The sequence below is a fragment of the Epinephelus lanceolatus genome, chromosome 21 (genome assembly GCF_041903045.1).
Source record: "Epinephelus lanceolatus isolate andai-2023 chromosome 21, ASM4190304v1, whole genome shotgun sequence".
Taxonomy (NCBI): domain Eukaryota; kingdom Metazoa; phylum Chordata; class Actinopteri; order Perciformes; family Serranidae; genus Epinephelus; species Epinephelus lanceolatus.
In genome coordinates, this window is record NC_135754.1 from 14,479,739 (window position 1) to 14,497,091 (window position 17,353).

Sequence of the window (17,353 nt, forward strand, 5' to 3'; positions counted from 1 at the left end):
GAGCACTTATCCATAACGCTGAAGTAAACTAGTTAGCTAACATTAACTTACAATTGAAATTATTATTATTCCAAGTGTACGGACATCCTTGTAAGTGCAAACGAGACAAGACCCAGAAATGTTCAGAGAATCATGTCAAGTGCAACATAGAATGCAATATGTGATATATACAGTATATGCAGTTGGAAGTCCCTGCTCTATCTGTCTTTGACCCAAGGGTCCTTCACCTGTAATGTAATGTATGAGTAATAATCTGATTATATAATATGTGATAGTAAAACAGTCACAGGGGGCATTTTTCTGCATTTGATGCCTTTACTTTAAATACTTTAAGTACATTTTCTTGATTATAATTACGCAATTTCACTTAAGTAACGATTCTAGTTTTATTGTATGGTATTAGTACTTTTACTTAAGGATCTGAATACTTGCCCCTCACTGGTTAATGAGGCATAAATATGACTGTGTTTGATTTTAATTTTAACACTTTTAACACCCCGCTCTCTCTCTCTTTGTAATGATATGTGTGTACACAGGAAGATGATGGAAACATGCGGTGATGCAGAGAATCGTCTGGCATCGGAGTTGATGCTACATGAGCTGCAGATAGAGAAGGACGTCCTGGATCCCCTCAGTCAGCTAGCAGAGGTAAGAAACCTCACACCCTCTGGACCTCTGATCTAATCATAGTGGAATAGATTATTTATAGCATTCTTTGTATTTCTGTCATTTGGGTTTGCACTGCTCAGTCACGTGGACTCACATTGGTCTGTTGTGGTAATGTGATCTTATGAGATTGGAGAAGGAGAAGTCAAAACAGAACTGATTCCAATCCTGGCGAGATGAGCTAAACATGAGGACTTTGCACTTTGTCATTGCAGGCTTTGGTTTGCCATCTGTTTTACCACGTTTTCCAAACATGAGTAACTGTTGGCTATCAGACGTGTGTATCTCTGCATCCATTAACCCCTCATTTGGAATGGTTTCCTGTACAAAAGCACTTGCTGCAGTTGTCAGTGCTAACAAGCTGCACTGCTCTTTTGTAGGTGTCATGCTGTGATAATTTTGTGCCATTTAAATGTAAATGTCATTGTTGTCACCCACGCGACAAACTGAAATAAGAGTAAATGCCCCAAAGCTTGAATAGACCTTTAAAAACCTGCAAATAAAAAATGCTAATCAGGGGAAACATCTTAGGACAGACATCCAGGAAGAACAATCCCAACAACTGTTAGATCTTTGTCAGTCTAACTTCTCTGGCTCTTTCAACCTAATGTGTTTTGGATATAACTTTTGTAGGTGGACATTCCCAACATCCTGAAGCAGAGGAAACAGCTGGCCAAACTGGTGCTGGACTATGATTCTGCCAGAGCAAGGTTCGTCCGTCTATAACTCACTCTCTTTTATCATGTCAGATATGTTGAATTTGAGGCGATGCAGGCCATACTTCAATAAAAATGGTGCATCCCTTTGTCTTTCCAAACTCAGATGGTTGCAGGCAACCAAGTCAATAATCTCAGGAACAAACACTCAAGCACTGACGGCCAAGGCTGACCTACTAAAGGAGGAAATGGATGAGGCCATGAACAAAATGGAGCTTTGCAAGGTAACCAGCATATTTATTAATGAGTCCTGCTTCTGTTGGTTCATCACGATCACAGCAGGCCATACTGGAGGTCATTTATCGAGGTAAAGAAACTTGGATCAGGTCTTATCAGAAGTTGAATCTGGGAAAAGAATAACCATAACAACTGGACTTTCCAAGACCCTTGGGCCCTCTGACCCAGTTAACTGACGCACACAAATGACTGAAAATGCCCTGTCAGCTCAGCCTGTGTGTGTGTGTGTGTGTGTGTCTGTGTGTGTGTCTGTGTGTCTGTGTGCTTGCATCTATTGAACTGAATCACTGGTGAGTTTGAGTGTGTTGTGGCTGCGTGATGTGTCAGGTTTTCTATCCAGGAAGCGTCAAGCCTCGTGTTTCCCCTTCAAAAGTTCTCCCTCCCAGTCTCACCAGACTCCTGCCAGCAGCAGGAGGATTTATGACTCATGCAGTGCAAAGACCAACGGCTTAGCTGACCGCTGACCACTGACGTCTGTCCTTGTGCCACCTGAAATACACATTCATTTGATGGATGACACTGTGTAGTGGAGATGGAATATCTTTAAAGCAGCTACAAGGAACTTTGATTTTTGTGTTGATTTTGGCGACCCCAATGGACAAAAGCAGTATTGTTTCTATGAGCACCATGCCTTCTTGTTGAAAAGATCCTGAGTGTGCATTTTGTTTTGGAAGCGAGATAAAGAAAGATGAAGATGAAGGATTAAAATAGTCATATTAGATACCTGTCTAGGAGAAAGAGGGCTAATTCAGGAATAATTTTGAATCCTTACAAATCCTGCACTTCTGCAGATGGAGTCCTGCATGGACTCTCCATCTGCTGAATAAGTGACTGAGGTTGACTTCTGTTTTCCCCTGTGCTAGATCACTGTCCCTTTTAGCTTTTTTTCTGTTCTTCGGTCAAGTCTTTGCTCTTTCTGATTTGCTGATCTGCTGATCCTGCCCGTGTATCAGCCATAAACACAAAATACAATTAAAACATAAAATTCTGTAAAGGAAAAACTCCTCCTGCTTCATTTTAACTTGCTAATGTACTCCTTACTTTGCTTGGGAAATTCTAAGCATAGGCTCTACTGGTCTGTGTGCCGTAAATGATCTTGCGGGAAATCTGACGTGGGCACAGGCGTTAAAGTCCAGATGTAGAATATCTAGCTTCGGTACATTGACGCATTTTGTCAGGCAGGATGTAAAGTCAGGAGGAATTTGGTTTGATTGTTGAAAAATAGGTGTATCATAACAGTGAGGCCCTGTTGGGGTAACGCCAGTGGGACAATCCCTATTGCATACTTCATGTAATGCAATTGCTGAAGCAGTCCACTGTAAAATGCCTTGCGCAAAATCCCACTTTCCTTAAAGTGAATAAATTCTAGCCAGATGGCTGTAACCATGGTATTTTGGGAAAACTACACACCAACGTACCATGCTGTTGCTAGCTAGCTAACTTAATGTTAGCTCTATGCAGCTAAAGGGGTCATACACATGCCGTGTTTAACCACCTGGAAAACGTGAGGTCTGGCGCTGGGCGCTACTTCAGTGGCTTTTTTGATCAATTTTTCAAAACAACAAGTTGCGTCTTAGGTTGCTAAGCAACCTTAACAAGCAATGTATCATAGCCTTTTTTACCTGAAATCCTGAGTGCAGAGCTGATCTTTTAGGTGCTGTTTATAAGTGTGTAGGCCTATTGTCCGTGGGACAGATGTAAAGCTCTGACAGCCCTGCACTAAAATGATCTACTTTTCCATATTTACCATAGACTGATATTTACGGAAGAAGGGAAAGATATGTCGGCAGTGATTGGTTGGTCCTCGTCACTTGACATGCTGCTGCAAAGTTGCACATTGATTGATGGGTGGATGTCGTGATATTATTGGTTGAAATTGGTCGGTACTAGGTTATGTAAGCATACGTCATATTTTGTTTTACAGAAAGAAAACACAATAGGATTTTTACATAACAATATGTAGATTTTTTTTCAGCATATATTGTTAAATAGGTGCACAGTATGGCCGGGAATGTGATCTTAACGTGTTAAAATGCATGTTTAATTTCATCTAATCTTTAAGAATATTATATAGAAATAGCTAATCATCTCGCTGATTGTTTCATTTGCTTATGTCGGTCATACAGAGGCATCAATATTAAACTGAGACTGTCTCATAACCAGTTAAAAGTCCTCATGCTTTTTTAGAGTTTACATCAGCAAAGCTTCCCTCAGTCTCACAGACTATTGTTCTACTTGTAAAGCACATTGTGGAGAAAGTACAAAGATTTTGGCTTTCATCTCTCAGTGCTCCAACAGTTTGCATTCCTGTTTTTATCACCCAGGATCAACTCGCTGCAGACATGTACAGTTTCTTCTCAAAAGAAGGGGACTATGCTCGCTACTTCGTAACAGTGAGTATAGCGTTTCATCAGCAAGCCAAAAATGTGTGTTTGCATGAGTTGTTGTGGGAATGTTCACAGCTGCAGAGTAACTGGGGAACACAGACTTGGCCAGCTAGTTTATTTACTTTGCTGTCATGTCTTTTACTGCTCGTCTCATTCGACTCACCCTCATCTCTCTCTCGGTCTGTCTCTCCCTGTGTGGTTTTTTGTTCCCGTAGCTCTTAGAAGCTCAAGCTGATTACCACAGAAAGTCTCTCACTGTTCTGGAGAACGTCTTGCCAACCATCCAGGCTCAGCAAGGTATAAAACATGCAAACACGGCTTTCTGCAAATGCAGCCATTTAACACAGCGCTGTTGAAAAAATTACATACATGGAGGCTCTGTGTGCCACATAATATGAGACTGTGCGTATTTCCTGAAGAATGCACCTTTTTCCGAGGGCCTACTCCTGTTTTTCTTTGGTTCCTGTTTTGTTTGGTCCCTTTAAACAAACCTTTTCCTGTTAGGCACTGGAGGATTTTATGAAGCTTGCCCCAAAGGTGTGCTGACAAGTCGTTGCTAGGAGGAGAAACAGTTTCTTGTTCACTCTTCCAACTGGTTCGACAAATGAAACCAGCTCCTGTACCTTTCAATTACATCACTCCAGTCTGTTTTCCTACCAGAAGTTACCTCAGTTGCGTAATTATTAAAGGCTGCAACTGAGGCCCAGATATTAAAGAATAGCCCTTTGTTTTAACCTCTCAGCTCTCCAAAAATAAACTAATTTTCCATTTTACAAACATACGTCTCCTCTCAGAGCTCCTTCCTAGTTTTTTTGTCCTTTTCGCAGTCCGTGTCTTATTCAGGGAGCTTGTTTTTTTTCTGTATTAAACACATGTGGTCTCAACCAGACAAGCCTGGTCTCCCAGCATGTGGTGATGACTCACGAAATCCACACACACCCCCACCCTCTTCTCACATCACACCCACCTGGTTTTTGCAAGTTCTCCCCCCCTTTTCTCGCTCCTCTGCCTCCCCGTTCAGGAGATTATTAGCTCACACACACGTGCGCAGAAAGAGGCTTGAACAGTCACTCCCGCTGCAGAGGAGCATGTGGTTATTATTTGACGGCACCCTGTAGGGGGAGTGAGGACTGGTTAGGCCCGAGGGAGAGTTGTTGACCCAGAAATCTGCTGTCCAGACCAGCAACAGGCCTGTTCACTGAGTCCTGGGCCAGCACTGATTGTTTTTTATCACATATCAGGTTATACAATCTGCAAAGACTCCATTAAAACACTTCATTTTTGTCTCTCAGATTTGAAACAGTGTGAATTAAATTCCAGTCTTCCATTCTTCACCATTAATTACTCTCTTTGTGTTTAGACTCGTGGACGGAGAAGCCTGCGTTTGGCACAGGGCTGGATGAACACCTGAAAAGGAGCGGAAGGGAGATCGCCCTGCCATTAGAGGCCTGCGTCATGATGCTCCTAGAGACTGGCATGAAGGAAGAGGTAAGGAAGTTAACATGTGGAGAGATTAAACAGGAACAGGACAAGGAAACCTCTGGTGTTCAGGACCAGACATACCAAACTGACCTTAAAGAATTTGTGGTGACGAAGGCCGACTGTTGGATCCCCTCATGTCGCCTTTGCCTCAGCCAAAAAGTTGCACTTGAACACACCACTAACACTACAGCCACCAGTCAGTGACCGTGTACGTTCTGCACTTGTGTGAGAGGAAATAACTCCCCACACCAGCAGGCAGCGGTAGTTTGTATTTGTCATTCCAAAAGGGAAACCAGAAGAACAGGACAGGATGGATTCAAGACGCTAGTTAGCCAGTTAGCACATTAACAACGCAACCTGATGTTGAAAGAATATTACATATTTACTGTGCGTGCGTGAACAGTAACAAAAAATTATAAACCATCTCTGCTATAGAGCTCAGCGGCTAAGAGAATAATCTTACCTATTATAAGAGGTTTGTTTTGATCTCACACCCTCTTGACCATAGCTCTTTGTTTACTTTCCTCATTTCATCTCTCTTCTTGTGTGCTGAACTGAACTGCCAATCAGAGGGATTTCTTTAACTGATGGCTTCCACCGCTGATTCAACATGCTGAATTGGCTGGAAAAAGGAGAGGAAGGTCTGACTAGTGCCAATTTGGCGGGACGCACTGCAAAAACTAGTGCGACAGACGCTTGCCAACAGCCCGATGGCCGACTGTTGGCCTGGTGGGTCAGGGCCCATAGGAGTAACTCAGCTGATTTAGTGTGAATTACTCTGCATGGTCACTTGTCTTGTGGCCGTATGCAAACCTTCAATACTACTGATACCATAGTTAGTAATTGTCAGTACTTTTAAGTGCAGTATACTTAAGATTAATGTTGATTCAGATGTGAAAGGGGTTGCTCACTGTGTCAAATAGAGAAAAGAATTAGCACCCAGCTCTGCAGCACTGTGAAGCCTTTGATTCTGATTAGAGCTGAAATCATTCAGTGCCAACCATTTTCACAATTGACCAGTCATTTAAAATATTTTTTTTTTCTGGTTTTATTAGCTGGTTTTCTTATTTTTCTATGATAGTAACTTGAATATCTTTGTGTTTTGAACTATTGGTCTGACAAAACAAGACATTTAAAGACGTTAGTTTGAGCTCTGGGAATATGCCATGCCCACTTTTTACTATTTTCTGACATTTCATACACCAGAATTATCAAGGACGATAATCCTAGCTGCAGCCCAGATTTTCATGAGGCTCATTGTTTTGGTTTTAATTTTTTAACTTGAGTGCTGTCACTCTTATCAAGCCTGTTTACAGGAGCAGCAGTTGAACGCTATCAGCAAGCAAGCTCTGATAAAGCTGCTGTATATTACCAGCACCAAAATGTGATGAACAAAAGCCAAGGTTTTAGCAAACCTAAGGACATGATGTTTCTCTTTGACATTGGAGGAAACCCTGTCAACACAACAACACTTTATTAGCTGGCCACACAACAGCTGTTCGCTAACATGTTATATAGCATGACAAGCTGCGTGTCCTCATCCTCCCAGTAGCCAAAAATGAATGAATTCAGCTTTAAATATAAATGTACATGGTCAGATGTTTTGGAACTGAGGTTTAACTTCAAATGACAACCAGCGGAAATTCATGCTTTAGAGTTAAGTCTTATTTAACGCCAGGGTAATTCCCTGTAAGTACATTTTGATGACACAGATTGAGATTTTTTTTTTTTTTAACTGACTCGACTGCTTTGTTTCCCGTGTCTTAACTTGCAAGAAAAAGAAGTGCTGCTGTAGCTCATTAAAAGTCACATGGAGCTGTGGCTGCGATTAGTGGCTCTGCTGGTCATCAACATAATTGAAACCAAGCTTTGAACTGTTTGTTCACATGAACATCTCAAGACTCCAGGAGATGGGCGGATAGACAAACTGTAAACAGGGGAAACTCCTGCATATCTGCAGTGACTTCCAGAGAAAGTGTCACCTGTTCTGCAACACTGAAGATTTATGAAATGTTTGCGATGTCCCTCCGCGATACAAATTTAGAATACAATGGAATCTACTTGTCTCCTGATCATAAATCAGATTCCTTCTTGTGTGTGTGTGTGAGTGTGTGTGTGTGTGTACACGTCTGAGCAAAAACAAGCTAGAGAGAGTGCAAGTGTTAACTGTAAAGCACGTTATTTGTCGACCTATTCATTCCCTGGTGAGTCCAGTCTGTGTCATTATGGCGTGAAGACGGCCTTTGTTTATGTGTCAAAGTAAAGAGCTCGCTGTGCTGTGAGTGGTGGGTGTGTTTGTTTGCCTGCTTTAAGGTTTCATTATGTGCAGCTGGCAGGGCAAGTTTATGTAGTGGATTTATACAGAGTCGATCTGTAATTGAGTGTTAGGAGTGTGTGTGTGCCGGTTTCAGTGAAAGCATGGGGTCTTATGTGCACATTGAATGTCTGCTTGTGACTTTGTTGTTTGCTCGCGATGTGTCTGTGGTTTATTTGTTTTTATGTGTGTGTTTTTGTGTCAGGGTCTATTCAGGATCGCAGCAGGGGCGTCCAAGCTAAAGAAGTTAAAAGCAGCGCTGGACTGTTCCACTTCTCAACTGGAGGAGTTCTACTCCGACCCCCACGCTGTCGCTGGTATGTCCCAAACCAGAGTTAAAGTTCATTGTAGAATATATATTTAAATATTGAGACTTTCTGTGCACATGTGGTTTCAGGAGCACTGAAGTCCTACCTGAGGGAACTCCCTGAACCTCTAATGTCTTACCAGCTTTACGATGAATGGATCCAGGCTTCCAGGCAAGGCTCCTAACATTATCACTGGTGATACAATCTACCAGTATTGAGTGGATCTATCACTGTGCGGCTATGAGACATGTTCAGATGATTAATCTGGGACATTTATCCATCTGGAGACTGAACTAACAATGTGCTCTGTTTTCATTTTCTGTCTCTCCAGTGTGTCAGACCCAGACAAGAGGCTGCAGGCCCTCTGGGTTGTTTGTGATAAGCTACCAAAGAACAACAAAACCAACCTGAGGTTAGTTGTTTGATCCTACGCTACAAAGATTGTGACAGCAATGCTTTAAAGAGAACTTATTATGCTCATTTTAGGTTCATAATTGTATTTTGGGTTTCTACTAGAACATGTTTACATATTTTAGTGGTCAAAAAAAACACTGAATTTTCCTCATACTGTCCGTGCTGGTACACCTGCATTCCCCCTCTGAGACCCTCCATTCTAGTGCTAATCTCTTTAAACCTCCCTCCTGAAAAAGCCCAGTCTGCTCTAATTGATCAGCGTTTCCGGGTCTTCCATATCTCTGCATCTCTGCACTGTCATTACAGCCGGGAAATGACTCCAGTGGAGAATTGTGTCACTTTGTATTGTGAAAGATCACCAGTAAAAGCTTCTAAACACAGCCAGACATGTTCCAGCAGGAATATGATCCAAAATGAGGGAAGAATAAACAACATCAGTGGCCAAGCCTAACATATTTCCCTGACATTAGCATGTAGCTACATGTAGCAGTGTACTTGCAGCTGTTTAATGACTGTAATGGAGTACAGTGGCACTTTCTACCATTAAAAATCACAGCTAAGGCTTCTAAACACAACTAGACATGTTCCAGCAGGAATATGATCCAAAATGAGGGAGAAATAAACATCTGTGGCCAAGACCAACATGTTTCTCTGACATTAACATGAAGCTACATGTAGCAGGGTACTTGCAGCTGGTTAATGACTGTTACTGACAGCAGCACTTTCTACCATTACAAATGACAGCTAAAGCTTCTAAACACAACTAGACATGTTCCAGCAGGAATATGATCCAAAATCAGGGAGAAATAAACAATATCAGTGACCAAGACCAACATATATCTCTGACATTAGCATGTAGCTACATGTAGCAGTGTACTTGCAGCTGGCTAAAGACTGTAACAGACAGCAGCAGCACTTTTTTACCTTTAAAAATCACCAATAAAGCTTCTAAACCAAAAACTACACAACCAGACATGCTCCAGCAGGAATATGACCTGAATTCAGGGAGAAATTAACAACATCGCTAACCAAGATAACATGTTTCCTTGACGTTAGCATGTAGCTACATGTAGCAGTATGTAAACACTTGCAGTAGTGTGCCAGGATTTGACCACACAAAGAAGTCTGTCACGAGCTGACTTCAGCTTGTCTCATAAGTAGAAAAAACCTGTGTTACCTGTGTAACATTATATATATATGGCTAATAATAAGGGAAAGTATAATAGGGCCCCTGTAGTGTCTTCCATTGTACGTGATAATTTTTACACCTATGCTCATTAACTTGCATGTTTTCCTGCAGGTATCTGGTGAAGTTTTTAGCCAAACTGGCTCAGGACAGCGAGGTGAACAAAATGACTCCTAGCAACATCGCCATCGTCCTGGGACCCAACCTGCTGTGGGCCAAGACTGAGGGGTGAGAGGGGATTTATAATATTACTGTGTGAAACAAGGGGAGTAATCTCAGAGAGGCATGATCCTAGTCTACTGTGGTTAGAGAATAGTCTGTTATTTCAGCTCATTTAAGTGTCGCCCTCATTATGTTGGAAAGCATCTCATTTGTGCTCAACTGTACGTGTCCACCCAGGACTCTGGCTGAGATGGCTGCAGCTACCTCTGTGCACGTGGTGGCCATCGTGGAGCCCATCATCCAGCATGCTGACTGGTTCTTTCCTGAGGGTAGGTTCTGTGTTTCCTCTGCAGCAGTCATTTCAGACTTTCCTCTTTTTTTCTTTTTTGCCAATTAGGGTCTATTTTACACCAGGGATGCACACTGAGTACGATTGATATTAACTGCCTGGTGAGAAGGAAAGAGTCAGCAGTAATCAATCTCCCAAGGACCAAGATTAAAATCACTGCTGTCTGTCCTGGCTCCGACTGTGGTTTGTGCTTTGAGGTCAGCTGAAAGGCTACAATGAAAACTTAGAAAACAGATGTCATATATTCCCCTTAATTCAGCTTGAAGAAGTCGGTCAAGTATCACTGTGGAAAGCTGCCTTTCTCAAGGTATTTTCCATAAATTCAATTTGTTTGTAACCACCGTTATTGGATAAAGACTGTTACAATTATTATACTAAAGTCTGTTTGCTCTCCTGCACATTTATCTTGAGTTGAGTTGTTTTGGTCCAGATATTTTACATTGTGTTGTCATGTTAAAACAATAAAGACCTCAGTTAATTACTGGCTGTTTCTGTGGGAGTTTCTCACACAGTCTGTAGCCAATTTCAGGATGTGAGACTTGTAATTGCCCATCGGTATGAACCTAAGCATGAATGTGTCTCTTCTGTGATATATTCTTGACCTATGAAGGAGTGAATAGTGCCAGTTAAGAACAAAGCCGATTATTAGCATCTGTTAGGACTGTGACTTGACTTCCTGCCCAGTTTTCACTTTATTTTTAACTGTAACTGTCTGTCTTGTCTTCTCTGTTTCCGGCAGATGTGGAGTTCAATGTGTCGGGCATGTTTGCGATGCCTACACCTGCATCCAACCACAACAATCACCTTGATTATGACTGTAGCACCATTGAGAGGAAGAGGCCTGGCAGTATGGTGGGACCCGAGAACGACACAGCACGCAAAGACAAGTAATCAGCCTGGAGTTGATCAGTACAGTTACTTCCTGTTTCCAAGGCTCCTCTCGCCTACATTAATTACTTACTCCAAATAATTGCTTAAGAAATAATTTTGCCTTTAATCCAGTTGCTTTTTCTGATCCCTCTCTTTTGCTCCTTGTACATTTTGGGGTACATTTTATTAAAATCATTTTAATATGATGCTTAACACACTGTTGGTGATTCTGTCTGCGGGTCTAATCTGTGACTTTCTGATCAAAGCTTTGGTGTTTTTGTTTTTCCCCTTCACTGTCTCCCCGCTCTCCCTGTGTAGCACCTCTAACAAGCACTCGGACCACACCCTTCGTAGAGGCAGTAACACCTTAGGTAGAAAGCAGCACACTTCACCTGCCTTCCAGCCTCCTTTACCCCCTGTGGAGGTGCAGGCGCAAGGGCACGGGGCCGCGCAGGTCCCCCAGCCCTCAGCTGAGCCCCAGCCACAAGCTCCATCAGGGGTTTCAGGGTTTGACGCTTCCCAGCAAAGCTTGGCGCAGAGTCTGGCTGCTCTCGCAGCCGCTCAGCAGCTTCTAGCCCAGCACACAGAGGAGCTCAGGTAAGAGCTGACTCTCTGCATCTCTGCTGCTGGTGGAGAATGACACAGCATGCCAAACAGATTTGCCTTTAGACATGCAAGGTTGATGTTATGGGAATACATTAGTGCCTGCACTGTGAGGTCAGGCTGGTTGAATTATGCATGCTTCACTGGTATCTTGCAGACAGTTCTTCCACTCTTGGTCACTACGGTTCAGCTTGTTGTTTCTCTCGCAAAAACCACAAGTTTTTCTTACACCACCACCAGTTCCAGCTATGCAGACTCGTCTGAGCTGAACCCACAGGCACTGCACAACAATGGCTGCTGTCATTCTGCTCACAGTCACTCCCAGGGCCTCTCGACTTCCCATCCCTCTGCCTTCCTCCCCAAATCACTGGAATCAGCAGGAACCTCACGCTAACTGGCCCAAACTGCTTTGAAAAGCCTGGACATTGGTGCCTGTTATGCAACGACTGAAGGGTGTCTTTGATTTAGCTGGTGAAAGGACAACCTTCATATGCAGACAGATAGCACTATTCAGTTCAGCATTCTTCTGGTCCTACAGACTTGATCGTAAAGTTAGATGAGACGACCAGATTAGATTTGTGAAGTTTGTCGTTGCAGCACGTCAGTGCAGTTTATTTTAATAACACCAACCTTCAATAAAAAAAACATTTAGCGGTGATTCTGCTGTTTAAACAATACTCAGAATTTCAGAGCTTTTAAGATTTTCTTTTTTCTTTCTTCTCTAAAGCAACCCAAAGCTACGTGACTCCACACCTGCTCCGACTCCTCTGTTCCAGAGGAATGGCTCTGGAGGAGGGGGCCACACCACAGGGCAGCTGGGCACTGGGACCCCCGGGGCTGGATCCATGGGGCCCAGTCCGCATATGATGCGCAGAGGTAAGAGTCTGTATGATAAACTGGTTCAAACAGGCATATGTCTATAAAGCTACTCAGGTATCCAGGTCATAGGAAGTTAGAAGGAGCTCTATACGTCACTCAGGAGAATAACGTAGCAGCAAACTATTATTTGCTATGTAATGATATAGTGGAGTCATGGTGTCCTGAGCTGAGGATGAGGTCACGCTGCCTTTGTGTGTTGAAATCTGAGCTTCTCTGTTCTTTGTTGGGGTAGACGATCAAGTTGCACGTTCATGTTAGTACATGTGAGTCCCTGTTGGTGTATCCAACTGGCTAGCTAGTTGCCGCCGCTATGCACTATGCTCATACAGCAGATACTTCTGATAACTGCATCCCTCCCCACAGTGGCAGGACGGCATTGTCGTGGAAGCATTCAACCCACCCTTCAGTCCTCCCACTCATGTTAACACCATTCACTTCAGTCAGCACTGTTACATTGTTAGCACTGTTTGCGCTGTTAGCACCATCAGCTGCTGGATCAGCCACCTCCATGTTGAGAGCCATGCGAGGACAATCCCAGCCCAGACTCTGAATCATAGATATGCTCTGAATGGACAGTCGTGTAGACAGTCTGTTCAGGATTTCTAGGCTTTGTATGAGATTGTTGTGGCCTGTAATGCTTTTGATGCATGTTGCAATGATTTTACAAATGTTTTTGCAGCAAAAATGGCTCTGATACTGTCTTGGATTTGGAGCAGATTATTATGAGCATTTAATGTTTCCCACAGACCTAAAATCTGTTTGTTATAGTATGTGATTTGAGGAAATACTTACGATTGCAACATCTCAGAGGGGCTGTATAGGGCTCCTTTAAGGCACCTGGATATGAAGACACTTAAAACATGTTTTTCCATTTTGGGAGATCTCTCCAAATTGTTATCATTTTTATTAGAACCTAAGAATGCTAATCCATCTTTTGAGTTAATCTCGGACATTCTGCTGTAACTCAACATACACGCTGCTCTCACTCCTCAAACCTCCCCACACTCACAGCTGGTCCAGCTGCCAGACCGAGCTGCTCTGATTTTCACTTCACCATCACATACACTTGTTCCCTGTAAAACAGAATTGATTCTAAAGTGGTGTTGATCACTCACAATGCTTGGCTGTTGTAAAGCCCCAGCCTACATTTATGACCTTATGTGCTCAACAGTTTGTCCTTGTGTTGAGAATGAGATGTGATTCTTAAGTTCCTAAGTTTATTTTACAATGTATTGATTCACATTTTTGTCTTTTTAAGCTTCTAAAGAAATAGCCATTTTGGGAAATAGTCCACTATGTTGGTGAATTGTTGTTTTTATGCTCCAGTTTTTGTAGGGTATTAACAAACAAGATATAAAATGTTACTTAGTGAGCATCAGAGGTGTTGTCAGGGAGCTTGACAGGCCTTGTTTTTGGTCTTTGTGCTAAGCTAAGCTAACATACTGCTAGCTCCAGAGCATATTTACCACTCAGACTCAAGTGGGGTATAGATCTTCTTATCTAACTCTGAACAAGACATTTCCCAAAATGTTATTCTTTTCCACCTGTAATTACAAGATTCACCATTGAATTTCAGGTACCAAGAAGCAGGCTCCTGCCCCTCCCAAACCGACGAACCCTCCACCCAGCCAGCCCTGTAATTCAATGAACCATGCCTCCTCCTCAGGCTCATCCCAGTCCCTCAGCCCCACTCCCAGACCCCTGTCCAGCCACTCGCCCACCTCGCCCACCTCTCCCGTCTCCCAGCCATGTGCCACACCCCGACGCCACTCCAGCAACCAGCCCCCAATCCAAGCGCCCAGCCATCCGCCTCCGGAGCCTCCGTCACAGGCCAGCCCTCCAACGCAGCCCGCGTCACTCGGCCAGCACAGTGGGGAACAGCAGAGCATGGACGGTTCACCTCCAGGCACCCCGACCCCTCCAGACACCCCCCCACCTTCCAATACCACCCAGGATGTAGCTCCTCCGTCCCCGTCTCCCTACCAGTCGGGCTCCCTTCCCCGGCCGCGACCCGTCCCCAAACCCCGGAACAGACCCAGCGTCCCACCACCGCCCCAGCCCACCACACTGGCCAGTGACACCAACGGGATCTGTGCCGCTGCGTACAAGATGATGGGTGAGTGCTGCCTCTCATGTAGTTACTACATCTAAACTTAACCATTTATTCCCTACTGAATACTAATGTGCTCCCTGTCTAATAGCACTGTGATACCTCCACAGGTTAAAGAGGCACTTGTGAGAGGTTTGTTGTTAATTGACCTTTTCACCGGCAGCACCTGCACTTTTTGTTTGCCTCTAGACATCATATCCACCACCACAGTCATTTTGCTCTGCCTGCTGCCTCTGTTAGATATCATGTACTTAGCCCTGATGCACGACTGTCACACTGTGTACCTCATTGCTGGATGGCTGTTTAGTGAGGGACCCATTTTTTATGTATAATGCTACTTAAGATCTACATATTGGACAAAGGGTGAGGGTACAAACCCACAGGAGGGGTTTGTTCTTGTTTAAAGTCGGCCCGACACTATACTAAGACATTCGACTCAAGTTTCCATTCACTCTTTTTAAACATATATCTCCATATGAATACAGAATCCGTAGGCAACAGAAAGGATTTTGGGATCAGAAGTGTTTTGGTTTCAGGTTGTAGTCCAAGTGGTATTGACCAATCATGTTTGAGCAGGCTTTGGTTGCATACAGGTTGACAGTTTGGAGAGCAAAAGAGGCCAAACACATTGGTCGAAATGTAATCTCGGAACCTTTTTTAGAAAGTTATTGGCATTTATATTACTCTAAACAATGATTGGCGCATGTAGGAGGAAGTCTTGGCTCTGATATCCTTCATCCGTTTGGGTGTAGCCAGGAGATATCCAGATGAAGGATATCTGGAGACACCCTGAAATATTGGCCGTTGCCTCCAGAGGCTAGAATGTCATCAGATAGATAGCTGATGGGTTTCAAGATTGAGTTTCCATCGAAATGTAATGCACATTTGCCAAATTTCCAGAAAACCATTACCGTTATGTAGATATTCAGAGTTGGCTGCATCAAGATAAACAGTTGGTGGCGCTAATTCTCCAGACTCATCCCTTTAAACCACTGTAGAAGAAGAGGGCACAATGAGACGATGTAAATGTCTTTGACATTCAAGCCACATCCTTTGCTTACGTCATCATTTATTTGCTGCTTTCATTGCCCTTTGTCACATTTGGATTTATTGATAAACCAACTTCTCCACCTCAGCCAAGACAAAACTGTTCTTGCGACGTTTCCACTTTTCAAATTTTTGGTATTTTAAGTGTAACTTGAATTTGGGCATAAAATAAGCCAAATCCTGATACTGGTGAGTTCTTACTGCCTCCACTGAGTTTATACTTTCAACAGTCTTCTTACACAGAACCAATAAACACTGAGACATCGATTAACGTTTGAATGTCCAATGAAGACGTCCCATTATTGTTAAAAAATAGTTCCAAAATGGGGATCACTGATGTCTGATCTGGGATGTTACCTTGACGACTTACTGAGCATCCCTAGCAACGTCGAAGGATGATGCTAACATGAATGAGCCTCTTTGGCTATTCTTCCAAAGTTTATCAACACAGTGTGAATTCAGCAACTTAATACATAATAAAACTGAAAATGATGAGTCTAGAAATAGAGGACATAAGTCACAAACCCCGCTTTTTTGGGTGTAAGTCCTGTGCTTGACCAAGTCATCCAATACGACTTCCTCCCCATGTGAACTTGGTGCTCTTTATGCTATGTCACCTGACTTTCTGGCACGAATCCCTGAAGGCTACATCTTCCATGTGCAATCAAAGACAGTTTAGATAAAGACTTTCCTCTTATGTACACCATAGCCAGGAATACAATGTAGATACCTAGATGGCATAAACACGTTCTTATATTTAAAAACTGGGTGTCGAGTTTGTAAGAGAGGGTCAGACGGGGCCATAACTTGACGTGGAATCAACGTCACCATCTGGCTGTCTGTCTCATAACCACATTGCAAGTTTTGGCATCCAACTGGAACCATTTTTGACTAGGGACACAACGTCACAGTCAGATCACACCTTGCTGGGACAGCTTTGTAAAAATGCCAGAGATTAGCATCTCGATTGAACTATAATAAAATGCAGCCATATGCAATGTGACACGTCCTCCATCAGGGCTGTTATTTATCATGAGTCACCCATCTTCATTCACAGTCACTGAAGTGTGATATCAGTGACGCTGTAGGGGTTTGAAACTGAGGCCACGTACAGGTTTTATATGCAGAACTGAGTTTACAAAGTGTGGTCACTTTCAAACCTTGAGCTTTTTTTGTAAATGTGAAGTTTTAATTGTCATTGTAAATATTGTGACGAGTCTGAGTTTGAAATCCAGTGTTCATGTTTGAAGCATGTGTAACTCTGACATGCATGTTCTCCTGTTGACTTGCTGAAGACGATGTCTGTATGAAGAAAGTACACTCAGCTTGTGTCTAACATTTAAAGTTTTAGCTCTTTTGTCAGACAGTGTGTTGACATATAAACTGGGGGGTTTCCAGCACCATCTTCTCCACAGCTGATGAATTCAAAACCAGTTACTTCCAATTACACCACTCTTCCACATTTTCCATCCACTCCTCACTGCCTGTTGCACGGCTGCTCACAGTCTCCATCCAAACACCGCCACCTGCTGTTCAAACACTGACCCTGCTGTTTTCACTGCTGAGCCCCTGCTGCCATTTAAGCTATGGAAAATATTACACAGCTGCACTGGATGGCATAAT

General features: G+C 43.2%; 1 protein-coding gene across 5 annotated transcripts in view; it reads left to right on the top strand.

The window, feature by feature from the left end:
- The window catches only part of arhgap17a (Rho GTPase activating protein 17a), a 44,450-nt gene that overhangs the window by 23,315 nt on the left and 3,782 nt on the right, over positions 1 to 17,353 (top strand). For 2 of the 5 annotated variants that reach the window (XM_033611016.2, XM_033611015.2), the window contains 15 exons: positions 537 to 648; positions 1,300 to 1,376; positions 1,489 to 1,606; positions 3,944 to 4,012; positions 4,222 to 4,303; positions 5,367 to 5,494; positions 8,008 to 8,119; positions 8,200 to 8,281; positions 8,442 to 8,522; positions 9,825 to 9,938; positions 10,110 to 10,201; positions 10,961 to 11,108; positions 11,410 to 11,688; positions 12,422 to 12,570; positions 14,150 to 14,689. In XM_033611016.2, the coding sequence (XP_033466907.1) occupies positions 537 to 648; positions 1,300 to 1,376; positions 1,489 to 1,606; positions 3,944 to 4,012; positions 4,222 to 4,303; positions 5,367 to 5,494; positions 8,008 to 8,119; positions 8,200 to 8,281; positions 8,442 to 8,522; positions 9,825 to 9,938; positions 10,110 to 10,201; positions 10,961 to 11,108; positions 11,410 to 11,688; positions 12,422 to 12,570; positions 14,150 to 14,689 (2,183 nt within the window). Of the gene's footprint in view, positions 1 to 536; positions 649 to 1,299; positions 1,377 to 1,488; positions 1,607 to 3,943; positions 4,013 to 4,221; positions 4,304 to 5,366; positions 5,495 to 8,007; positions 8,120 to 8,199; positions 8,282 to 8,441; positions 8,523 to 9,824; positions 9,939 to 10,109; positions 10,202 to 10,960; positions 11,109 to 11,409; positions 11,689 to 12,421; positions 12,571 to 14,149; positions 14,690 to 14,793; positions 14,816 to 17,353 lie in introns of all 5 variants that reach the window. The other 3 variants (XM_078163475.1, XM_033611020.2, XM_033611019.2) reach the window with 2 other exon arrangements.